The 12,891-nt window shown below is 41.8% G+C and overlaps 1 protein-coding gene across 1 annotated transcript; it reads left to right on the forward strand.

Annotated features, from left to right (window-relative positions):
• LOC8081424 lies at positions 361-9,186 on the forward strand. The gene is made up of 11 exons (XM_021455340.1): positions 361-516; positions 3,699-3,827; positions 4,409-4,521; positions 4,686-4,866; positions 4,975-5,075; positions 5,377-5,460; positions 5,570-5,618; positions 5,702-5,793; positions 6,859-6,976; positions 7,131-7,207; positions 7,303-9,186. Exons 2-11 carry the CDS (start codon positions 3,735-3,737, stop codon positions 8,918-8,920), a joined length of 2,526 nt encoding a protein of 841 aa, XP_021311015.1. The 5' UTR covers positions 361-516; positions 3,699-3,734; the 3' UTR covers positions 8,921-9,186.

The following is a 12,891-nucleotide window of genomic DNA, read 5'->3' on the forward strand; positions in this document are numbered from 1 at the left end:
CCTCCCCGCGACCGACATGTGGTCCCTCCAGTCGTAGGGCCCCACGCCCCGCGCGAGGATGGCATGAAGCAATGCGCATCGCCCAAAAGTACACGGCCCGCGTCAGATGAGAGAAACAAGAAAAGACCTGACGGCCCGCGTCCGGCACCGTCGCGCGCGTCTAGCCCAAGTCACCGTGAGCTTGACCCCACGCATCCTCTAGACCCACGTGTCGGCGTTCCAGAGCGAGGGGGCCGCGTATCTCGCTCGCTGGGTGCGGGGATGGAGTCGTGGTGCCAATTATTAAAGACTTGCTTCTCCTTGGACTCGGAAAAAAAAAACAAAAAGGCCAGGACGCGTAGGCTCTCTCCCTCTCTCAGTTTTTATTGGGAGAAAGAGGGGGGAAGCAGCGGCGGAGGGGATAGAGATAGAGGGGGCGCGGAGGAGTTCTCTGAGGGAGACGACGTGGGAGCTCGAAACCCTAATCCCGCGGTGGTCCGCGGCGGCGATCGCTCCGCTTCTCTTCTCTTTCTGAACGTGAGTTCCCCCACCCGCTCCAATCTCCGATCGCAAACCCTCCCATTTCGTCTCGCTCTAGAGCTTTCCGATTCTGGCAATGCGGGGTTCCGGGGGCCATTTGGCCGCGGTTTCCCGGTGTTTTGGTGCGTTTGAGCGGCGTCATCGCTGTTTCTCAGCATTGCGCGGGTGGTTGAATGCTCTAGGGCTTTGTTGTGGCGGGGCGGGGGTTTTGGTGAAAATTTGGTGGGGCTTTTGTCCCCCCCCCCCCCCCCCCCCCGTGGTTTTGAGTGTGCTTTGCTGTTGAATGCGGCGGTTTGCCGCGATCACTCCCGTGGTTTTGGTCGCGGTGAAATGTGGGATGTTTTGGAGGGCGATTTTTTTCCCGGTATTTACTGATTATTTAGGGCAACTACAGAAGTTTGTTCTGATTGCAATATCTGTGTATCTAGGCTTGCCTATTGACTGTTGTTAATCAGCTATTGTTTTGCTTTGTCTGGAAATCGATGCATCACAGAGAAAATGCCTCGGTTGTCTGGAGTTTTGGTATTATTTTAGTGAGAGGTTTTGGTGGGATTGGTCACTGCTATTCCTTTTTACTGTATAATAAGTCTTTGACTTGGAGCATTGAAGACTAATTTAGTTTGAGTACGAGATTAGTTGTTTTTTTTTGTCATTCTTAAACTCCCATTATGATCTGGTTTAGAGACCATCAATAGATTTTGGAGCTCCTGTTTAGGTGTACTTTTGCTGCATGCACCTCTCAGAGTTCAGGATTTGCATGTGACCCCTGATTTTTTGAGGACTTTTTGTTGTTGTCAATGCAACTTACAAAAGTTCTGGGACTTAATGAACCGTGTAGAGATTCTGTGAGAGGGAAAGTACAGCACACAACTAGCATATTTTGGACTATTACTCATGTGCATTATGATGATGTAGCCTGGGTGCATCTTTCCTTCAGGCTTTTGGAGCTCAGGAACTAATCTTGCACTGCCATTAATAGCCCGATCAACGAATATTCTATCGGTGCCAGCTAACAAATAGAAGTATTTAGTATAACGTGTGTAACAGGAGTCCTATTTTGGTACACAGTACACAGTAGAAATTGCTCGTTTAATTTATTGATGGACTGTAGTGTAGAGATGATTTGGCGTAATATTTTTCTTAGCATGATAATGATTATGCCAAAGAATAGATATGTGATCTGTTTATTCTAACAGTGCAACAACTTGATAACATTCGTAATTGCAGACTAAATATTTGCTTTCCTTTGAAGAAAACATCCCATGCTTTGTACCAGCAAGCAATAGGTGAATAACTAAAATTACTTGAAACAAGCTTTTAATACGAACTATCGATCTTGGGGTCTCACTTATGGAATGTGCCAATTTATAGACAACTTACTCAGGACGTGAGTTCCCCCACCCGCTCCAATCTCCGATAAAAAACCCCTCCCATTTCACCTCGCGCCGGGCTTTTCGGTTCTGGCAATATGGGGCTCCGGTGGCCATTCGGCCGCGGTTTTTCGGTGTTTTGGTGCATTTCAGCGGTGGCCTCGCTGTTTCTCAGCATTGCGCGGTGGTTGATTGCATAATGCTTTGTTGTGGCAGGGCGGGTGTTTTGGTGAAAATTTGGTGGGTTTTTTTTTTTTTTGTTTTTGCCCCCGGTGGTTTTTAGTGAGCTTTGCTGCTGAATGCGGTGGTTGGCCGCGATCACTCCCGTGGTTTTGGTCGCGGTGGAATGTGGGATGTTTTGGTGGCTGTTTTGACTGGTATTTATTGATTATCTAGGGCTAGTATGGGAGTCGGTTTCGATTGCAATATCTGTGTATTTATTAGGCTTGTCTGTTGTTAATCAACTATTGTTTTGCTTTGTCTGCAAATCAATGAATCACAGAGAAAATGCCTCGGTTATCTCAAGTTTTGGTATTTTAATTTTTATTGAGGGTTTGGTGGGATCGGTCACTGCTATTCCTTTTTATTACTATATATAATAAGTCTTTGACTCTGAATATTGAAGACTTATTTAATTTGAGTATGAGATTAGTTGTTTTTATGTCATTATTAAACTCGCGTTATCATCTGGTTAGTAGATCATTACTAGAGTTTAGAGCTCCAGTTTAGGTGTACTTTTGCTGCATGCACCTCTCAGAGTTCAGGATTTGCATGTGGACCCCTGATTTGTTGAGGGCTTGAGGGTAGATAAGCATGCGTCTTTGTTTTGTCAATGCTGCTTACAAAGTTCTGGAACTTAATGAGCTGTGTAGGAGATTCAGCAAGAGGGAAAGTACAACACAGAACTAGCGCATTTGGACTATGGTTTGTACTCATGTGCATTATGATGATGTAGCCTAGTGCATCTTTCCTTCAGGCTTCTGGAGCTCAGGAACTAATGTTGCACTGGTATTAATACCCTGATCAATAAATATTCTATTGGTGCCAGCTAACAAATAGGAGTATTCAGTATAGTGTGTGTAATGGGAGTCCTGTTATGATACACAGTAGAAATTGTTCGTTTAATTTATTGATGGAATGTAGTGCAGATATGATTTGGCACAATATTTTCCTTAGTGGGATAATGATTACGTCAAGAATAGATACATGTGATCTGTTGATTCTAACAGTACAACAACTTGCTAACATTCATAGTTGCAGAAAGTTTATTACCATACCGAAGTTATGCCTAGCTTTAATAATTAGTTGACATAAAAGCTATATTTTCATATTCCTTGATTAAACTGACAATAGGTCGTTTGTGTTCAGTGGTGCTGGCAAACTCTTGTAGTTTTGTTGTTTTCTGATAATGAAATTAGGTTATACTTCTACCTGGGAGAGAAAAAACCTTGATTAAATTGTGCATATTTGAAGAGATACTTTTACTAGGGTATCCTCACATGGTTGCTCACCAAAGTTACACTTCTTGTTATTTGATAATTTTATTGTCACGTTGAATCCTGATCTTTCAAGCTTTATCATTCATAATTCAGAATTATTGATATAAGTTTGTGCTATGCTTAACAATGCTTTTTGCATATCTGAAACAAATCCAATGATGCCTGCTGAAGTGGTAGATGCATTGCTATGGCAATCGAGCTTCGTATTTTGCAACATCTCTCTGATGCTGTTGTTTAGATTAATCATGTTCTGAAACTGTACATCCTTATATTGTATCATATTCTGGTAAGATAACTCTTCTATTTTCAGTTATCTTGCTTCTTCAACTATTAAGGCGGAGTCACCATGAGCGACCAAACTAATGAGAAATGTCCACTTTGCTTGAACAAGATGGATTTGACAGATAAACAACTGAAGCCATGTAAATGTGGATATGAGGTGAACATCCAAGGCTTGACTGTTTGAGTACCATTGTGTTGTGCAGGCAATTTGTTTTATGTTGTTTCCAGTCTTTATTTATTTGGATGTATGAATACCTTCTGTTTGCTAATACTCTTCTCTCTTCTCAATACTTGTAAATCTATATTATTATACAGCAGTTTTTTATATGATTATATTTCCATTTCTCATGCTAAAAGATGGGTAATAGATACCGTTTAGTAATGTGTTCTCTTCATCGTTTGTGAAGCTTATTTTGTATTTTTTGAAAAAGGGAAAGACCAAGAGATGTCAGTATTGCTCTTGTCCAGTACTGATGTAGTATGTTTTTAGAATTTGTACTGCTGTAGCATTGAGAAGTGAAACAAATTAAATGCTTCTTCCATTTCTGTAGCATCCTATTTTCGATAACACGACCCGGTTAGTGAAATAAATTAAATGCTTCTTCCATTTCTACCTTCATGATTCAGTATTGTGCTTTTAGTTAATCATGGTTTAGTTAAATATGTACAGCTCAGATGATGTATTTTCTTGTGTTTCTTGTCAAGTTAGCATATTTATAATCATCATTTTCTTGGTAGATATGTCTTTGGTGTTGGCATCGTATAATTGATGAATCTGGCGGGAGGTGCCCTGGATGCCGTTCTGTATATAACAAGGATAAGATCTTGGAGACAAGCGCCAGGAACCAAATGCATGTGCTTTATCTCTTAAGATTCGATGTTTTTATCAGTAAAAAGTCCACTTCACCATATGTCCATTTTCATTTCTGAAAATGCTAATTCATCAAACTTATTACAAAATGCAACAATAATTGATTGACTTGAATTTTCTCTTCCTTATTTTCCCAAATGCCAGTTTAAAGGAACTTTGTGCTGATAAGTCCAACTATCAAAAAGAACAAACCAAGTCTCATAAGCAAACATCTGCAAAAGTTCAGTTGGGACAGTCAGAACCAAAAGATCCAAGTAGTGTTCGTGTGATTCAACGGAAGCTTGTCTATATTGTTGGTATGCCGACTGAGTTCGCCAGCGAGAAGGTAAATGCTTTGCACTGAGAGTGCAAGCATTATGACCATGGTTCTTTCTTTTCCTGTAAGATCTCTTGATGCACCAAGATAAATTCTAACTGTATGCTACTCATGCAGGTGCTGAGACAGAAGAGTTTCCTTGGACAGTATGGAAAGATAGAAAACATTATCATTGATAATGTTGGAGCTAGCCAACAGATTCCTGACTCTGGCCGTGTGTAAGTGATTTGGATATACAATAGATAGAATTCTTTATATATTTGCTGTTATGACAAACAAAAGTTGCAAAATTGGGAAATTTGCTGGCATGACCTTAGTGACCTGGCCAACCACCTTTGTTTGTGACATTTGATATGATTTTGCTGCAAGGGTTGCAGTTCTGATTTGACTTAATTTTGTTGTTGGTTCCTACTAGATACATTTTGTGTGGAGCAGAAATTACTCTTAGCAAACTTAATATTTATAGCATGTTTGAGATCAGATGCTTTATTGTGTAACTCTTTGCACACATCTCTTTAGATATGTTAGATTCGCAAAAGAAGAGGAGGCTATCAGATGCATACGGGCAGTTGATGCTTATGCCTTGGATGGTAGACCTTTAAAGTAAGTTGGCTCTGTCTATACTGCAACTTGACTTAAAGGAACCATGATCCATCTTGTTATTCGTCTTATTCTAATGGTATGGCTTGCTCTTTTTATGCTTACCATATAGAGCAACCTTTGGTGTCACAAGATATTGTCATATATGGCTCAACAATAAGGTATGCCTTATATATTCAATTCCCTAGAGCTGGAGCCATTGACTTCTTTCTTTTTTCTGATAATTAGTTGTGCCTTGGCTCAGGATTGCTATAAGCCAAATTGTTCATATGTGCATTATAAAGCCTCAGCAGAAGATATTTGTACAAAAGATGATGTTTCTGTGGTGTGTGCAAGGTATATTTTTTTCGTACTAACATTTTATTATGTAATACTAATAGTCAATGTGAATCCTCATTTGATGGAGAAAAAGCTGAAAACAATGTAAATTGGAAGCGCGATAGAAAGAGGGTCAGGTCAGTTATTATCTGGGTTATTGGATTCAACACTGGAGGACTTATTAGATTGTTGTGAAACATCCATTGAATATGTCAACTTCTTTTTTTGGACCTATGTTTGTTGTTGATTAGTAGCAAATACTTTGCATAAATAAATTGGTCAACCACATTTATTCACTGGCATCTAGAGATTTTAATATCTTATTATAAAAGACGCACTTATGTTTGCTGTTTCCTAATCTCGCCTTTCGGGATATGAAAACTTCTTGATATGCTTAGGATAATAGGCTGATTCGAAGATACCTATAAGGGTGCCTAACTGCGAACAAGCAGCAGACATTATAAGTATGATGAATGTATAAAGCATTTAAGTACCACATGTGTTTTGCTCTAACTAAAACAAAACAAAAAGAAGAGGGTCATCCAACTGGTTGATGTTAACACTGGTTATTGCATTACCTGGATTATCTATATGCTGGTTAGGTTGCAGATTTGCACAGCACTTATTGCTTTAATGACCATCATGTTTCTACAAAATATTTAACTTCCATATAGCTCTTTTGCCCATCAAGTATCTCATCTATTAAAGCCCTTTGCTAGGGCCAACCGAGTATGAAGATGAGCAGTCCACCTGAACATGTAGAACTAATAACTTAATAAGATTGATCGATAAAAAATGACCTTCATAAGATTCTTTGTGCAACAGCTGTTGTTAAATTGGACCCTTGAGTTGCGTTGACAGCTCCTGATGCTGCAGTTAGCATGTCTGAATTGAATTCTTCTTCAGTTCTGCCATGTAGCATAATGATTAGCCGAATCTGTACTTTCGAAAAGATGACATTCTACTACAAACTCATTTATATCCAATGTTTCTATGCTCAATTTGGATTGATACATGCTAGGTTGCACAGGCACGTTAGGGTAATATCTGTTAATATTACCTTTGTTTCATTCTGGAGATTAGGTTGCAGCACTCGATGGGTATGAGTACCAAGTGTCTCCACTATCGCTCAGGACGTACTTTGCCCCCTCCATGTGACTGCAGTTCAAGAAATACAACTGGTAGTGGAATCTCCAAAGATGTAAGAATCACAATGTCATTAACATTCTATTGTTATGTTTTCTTATACAGCTTTATGGTTTTGCTGCAAAGGGATAGAAGGATTGTGTTTTGTTTATAGTTTGTATGCATTACCTACCCATCATTGTACTAACTGTGAGTCTTTTTGTGCATAGATTTGCATCAATGATGACAGATTACTACCTAATGGTGCTAACAAAAATACTAGTTTACTACCAGTCATCAGTCCATGGTAAATGCTTTTGTTGCTAGGGCCAGATCCTAATGTATATTAACCTTCAGTCCTTGACCAATAAGTGAGGACCACCCTTCTTTTTTGTGTTGCAGGGACTCGAGCCTTTCTTCTGGCAGTCCTCCATCTATGGCACATATTGTTCTTCATCAAAGAAATGACCATGAGAGATTACACAATAATCAACAAAATTTGTCTGACCTCAAATCTCAAAGATACATACCACCTGGAGGGCGTAACTGTTCAAGTGAAATGACTACATCAGTAAAGCATATGCAGCCTATTGATGGCGCTTCGTTGCAGAGCTCATCAAATGAGCATTTGGGCTCCAATAATGACGAATCTCAAGCATCTTCACAGTTAGGAAATGACAATTCAAATCCCAAGCAAATAACCTCAGCAGAAAATGGAACATCTGACGCCTTGCAGCATAAGCCACAGTATGCTGATATAGTTTCACAAGGACAAGTTGCACCAGCTCGGCGTCTTACTGTACTTAGCAGGCCGTTGATTGCTTCTAGTGATCCTAGGCCTAAAGCAACAGGACAAGTTGACAATGGTACTTCAACAAAACTTACTTTGGTACAAAAAGCGCAAGGGAGCTGCATTACAATTCCTAGAAGCCATCTAGTTTCCCAGAACCCAGAGGAACCTGCGCATCTGTTGGCTTCAGCTACAGCTAGTGTTAAATCTCATGCTGGAGTAGAGATAAAGAATGAATGCTCAGATATCAGTGAAAAGCTAGTTCTAGGAGATCATAAGCAACTACCAGAGAGCACTGTGTCACACAGATTGACTGCACCACAGAGTATGAGCGGTAGAACTCTGCCTGGTAATCTTTCTGCATCTTATGCCAAAACTCAAGGTTCAGCTGAACCACATAATCTTTCAGATTTGAACATAAAGCTTGTAGCACAGAATCAATCACAGCTGGTAAATCAACAAAATGCACCTGTTTCAAGTACAGGTATAACAAGAGCAAGTTTCTGCCGCAGCACTCTTAATAAGAATGCATCTTTGGTTGATGGTGAGAGCTTGCACAATAGGGACACAATTCGGTCTGGTCATATTGTTTCCTCTCATTGTTCAGATAGCACTATGTTATCAAGATTAGTCAATGCAGTATCATCCACTGATGTGGCATCTCTGCATAGAAAGGAAAGGAGACGAGCTTGTCCTCCTGGATTTGAGAAGCCTCATCAGTATTCTGATACAGACAAAGCTTGCTCTGGACATAGCTCTGCATCTGATTCCCTGGTACAAGATTGTGGTATTCCAGATCAACAGGACTTCACTAGCTGGGCTACAGACTGCCTAAAAGATGATGGAGATGTCACACAAAATCTAAGCTTGAGCATCTCTTCGCCACCCCTAACTGATACCAACCTGAACCGGAGTCAGAGTCACAGACAGTTTCCAGGCACCCTCTTTGGTTGGTCAAATGACCCTCACTATTCATTTTACCCTAGTGGCTTGTTACATGCACATCATAAGGCTGAAAACCAGGATGGAACTACCAGTAGTTACATGGCTACTGGGGGACACAATGTGTTTTCCCATGGGACAGCTTCAGGCATGAGGGGTGGTATGGCAGGCCCATTGCTCCAACAGCCAATAATGTCAAGTCGTGATGGATGGACTGATGGAAGCAGAGATTCTGGAACGAACTGCCCACAGGTTGACATTTCGTACCACATGTACAGCCTATTCTAGCAGCAGGGTGAGAGGTCTGCTTCGCAGACCCTAACAACAGACATGTACAAGTCATACCTTCTAACCTAGATGGCAAGATGTTGGATGGTGCCGAAAATGGTGTTAGGGAGTGCTTCGTGTTTGTTGCTAAAGCTTGTAAAGATCAAACATGGAGCTTCATGTACAAAGACTGCAGGGGATGGTCCTTCAGTGAACATTTGGTAAATAACCATTGCTAAACTGTACTGCCAACCGTGTCAATGTGCTGGCACATTGTCATTCTTTCACGCGTTTGCATTTACTTTGCTTGGGCGAATCTGCTTTCTAGTTATTTGCGACAACCCTCGAGTATCTTGTTGGTTGTGGGCTTATCGCGGGTACCCAGGTAGGTGCCCGGCGCATCTCCTTTTCTGGCCCTCTTTTTTGTTTTTGTCCCCACGCTTTCAGCGCAGCATGTTCTATACAGTTCAATGTTGTGTTGTGATGGAATCCATCGGCGAACAATGTGAGCCGTTGCTTTCACGGCCCATAAAGATCCCTCACCCGAAGGAACGAGGGACAAGAGCGCTGCTGCACACTTCTTGGCTAGAAAAAAAAGTGAAGTGATGCTTGCCTTTAATCTATTGCTTGTCTTTTAGATTCCTTTTGGTTGGTCAACCAGGCCAGGGATCTTAATCATGGGCTTTTAGGCCAGTCTCAATGCGTAGTTTCATGGCACAGTTACCAAGACTATAAACTAGGTAACCGAGCTATAGGATGAAACTTCTCTCGCATCTGATGAAACTCCTTCATTTAATGACTCTGTCATGTTAGCAATTTTGCTTATGTGGCACCCTATTTAATGTACATGACACTCTTATGAAACATGCATTGAGACTGGCTTTAGTAGCCAATTGCTTTCCAAAGAGAGCATCTTTGGGCGACAGAATTGCTGTTCTTCCATTGAAGTGAAAGGGTAAGAAGGCCTCAGAAAGAGTATTAGTTAGGTCCACTGTAAGTACTCAACCTTTGGTTCGGCATCAACTCGATGCCGCCTCCAGTAGACAATAGAACTGCTATACAACCAGCACTGTTAAGCTCCATTTCTGTTTGACAGCTGTTCATCGTTAGTTAAGCAGTGCGCTCACCCTCTTTCTTTGTTCAAAGAAAAAAAAAGGCTGCAACGCAAATACCATATACATAGCCTTTGCATTGGAAATACTAGCGCTGTACGAATCGTATGCTGAAAACTCGAAATATCTTATCTGCATTCGGACGGACCTGCATCCCAGTCAAACGTGGCATGATGCAACGCATGGGTACAACAGGACAAGTTTGACACCCTGTTCACTTGCTGGTGCAAACTCAAGTCCAACTTTAGTTTTTCTAAAGAACCACAAGAAGAGACCACAATGGCAACTTGGCGAGGCCAAAGCCTACATTTGCTTCTGAATTGTGACGCAAAGCAAGTCCTTGAACATAGTACCAGCTCTATGGTTTACCGTTCCCAACTTGCATTTGTTTGTTAGCTGGGAAAAGGGAAGCTTCCAGGATGCCCAAGCTCTGACCGCATGGAGCATTGTGACACAAGCCACAGGGATTAGGAGATCCATACTCAAAGTTGTAGCCTCCTTAATTGTCAAAAAAAAAAAAAGTTGTAGCCTCCTTTTTTAGGAGCTGTTGCCTGCTTTCAAAGTCTCCGCCACATGAATTTGTTTTCCCTTCGTTCACTGGCAGACGAAAGAAACTCGTCTCCGTTGACGCGTCGTGACACGGATATGATATGAACTCTTCTTTGGGTTTGGCCGTTCGGGTCAAAAGGAGCCAAGGAAGTCTTTGCACCCGTGCGACGCGACGACAAACTCGACCGAGTTCCTGCCTGTCACGGTAAAATTTTGGCGAAATTCACGGACAAAAATGTTCTAGTGCAATCCAAAACGAATTGAGGCTCCTCCTCGTAAGCCTGCCTTGGATTCCACGGCCTTGGCATTTGGCGCTATCCTATCTATCCCAATTGCAGTTGGTCTTTGTTTACTTCACTCATGGCTCCAATATGTGGTCCGTGGATGAAAACCAAACAGCGGTTTATATTATATATACATATACCATAATAGTATAATAATCATGTAAGCAATTCACCTTGTGTAGCTCCCTAGTCCCTAATCACTACTAGTAATCAGGCAAGCATCAGCACCAAATGACCGGCTAAACTGTTCCTGCGCGGCCGGATGCGCTGTCAAATTACAGCGGTGCAGGTGCAGCCATAAAAATTGGAGTCATGTGAGTACGGGAGAAAGTGGCTGGGAATTGGTCTGATGATACTCCGATTCCGTCGAAGACGGGGCATCGGTTTTGACACTAGTGAATTTCTTGTTCCAGCAGGCAGCAGCTTAGCCGTCCGTGCGTTTGTGCCCCCCTGGTTTCGCGTAAAACAGTGCAGATGCTGCTCTAACGACCCCAGCTTTCCACTCTTGTCAGATTTGGTTTACAGCAAACTTTGTCAAAGGAGAGAGGAATGGCCATCTAATGTTGCTCGCTCGGTCCGTTGCTAAGTCATTTTCTAGCTTGTGTTAATTTAAGTTTCTCGGGTTTTGACGAAATTTACAGAAAACATTAGCAATGTTAAATAAATGCACTATCAAAACATATTCCTAACTATTTTAGGTAATAAAATTACTTTGACGTCATAGATGCTTGTGTTTTTTAAGGAAAAATACAGAAATATTTTCACAAGATGGCAGAATATACAGTCAAAACTATATCTTCGGTGAAAACAAATGGTACCCAAATGAATATGCTCTAAGAAGGCTCTTATCATAAAAAGGGTACCCACCATGGCTCCTTTGTGTGCAAATTACACCGTGCTATAGTAGTTTTTTAATAATTAGAGGGTGTTTGGATTCAAGGAGTAAACTTTAGTCCTTGTCACATTGAATGTTTAGATATCGATTAGGAGGACTAAATATGAGCTAATGATAAGTTATGACTAATTCACGAGGCAAATCTATTAGCCCATGTGATGCAATAATAAACATGTGTTAATCAAAAAATAATTAGGCCTAATAGATTCATCTCGCAAATTAGTCACAACTTATGCAATTAGTTTTATAGTTAGCTCAAGTTTAGTCCTCCTAATTGGCATCTAAACATCTGATGTGATAAGGACTAAAATTTAGTCTTGGGATCCAAACACCATCTTAGATTTGTATGTTAGTGAATTTCTTGAAGATTCATCCCAAAATATTATGCTAATCTACTTCCTCACAATAAAAATATTAGATATTAAAACATTCAAACTGAGCCTTTTCAATTTTCTAAAAAGTCATGGTGGAAAGTACTGTTCGCTGATTTATTGTGAGAAAAATATTATTGAATGGCTAGCAGATTCAGCAGATAAGCTCAAGCGAACAGACTCTTTATCCTGATTTATCATAAATTTTAGATGAATCAATTTCTCCTACAAATTCAATAACTAGTCTAGGCCCTAGTCATGTACAAACCCATCATTAAGGGGAGGTTAATGCGCGACGAGTCACACCGTTGTCTACCTCGTGCCTCGTGTTCTCCCTCGCCCTCTTCTCCCTCCCCTTGCTCCTCCTCCTCGGCTCCTCCCTCGCTGTCATCCTCGACCCCGCCCTCATCGTCGTCCTTGCACCTATCGCCAGCCATCGCCCCGTCGCGGGCGCTAGGGTTCGCCAGAGCGGCGAACCCTAGCACTCGCGGCGACCATCTCTTTCTCCTCACCCTCTCGCTGGAGCTCTGCCATGGCCATGCTCGCTAGCGAAGCCGAGCACCGATCTCTGGCCATGGCGCCCGCCCCGATCTGGCCCTACCGCCACGACCGCAACCACACTCCCTAAACTGCTCGACCTCCTTTCCCATCCCCTAGCCGACCTGCCTCCCCGTAGATGACCATTCTATAGCCCGCTAGATCTGGGGAAAAGGGGTTGGGCGCGGCGGTCAGGACCCTAGCGCCGCCATCTTCTTCGTCTCTGGCACGGACAGATCTAGGA

Source organism: Sorghum bicolor, chromosome 3 (genome assembly GCF_000003195.3).
Source record: "Sorghum bicolor cultivar BTx623 chromosome 3, Sorghum_bicolor_NCBIv3, whole genome shotgun sequence".
Classification (NCBI taxonomy): domain Eukaryota; kingdom Viridiplantae; phylum Streptophyta; class Magnoliopsida; order Poales; family Poaceae; genus Sorghum; species Sorghum bicolor.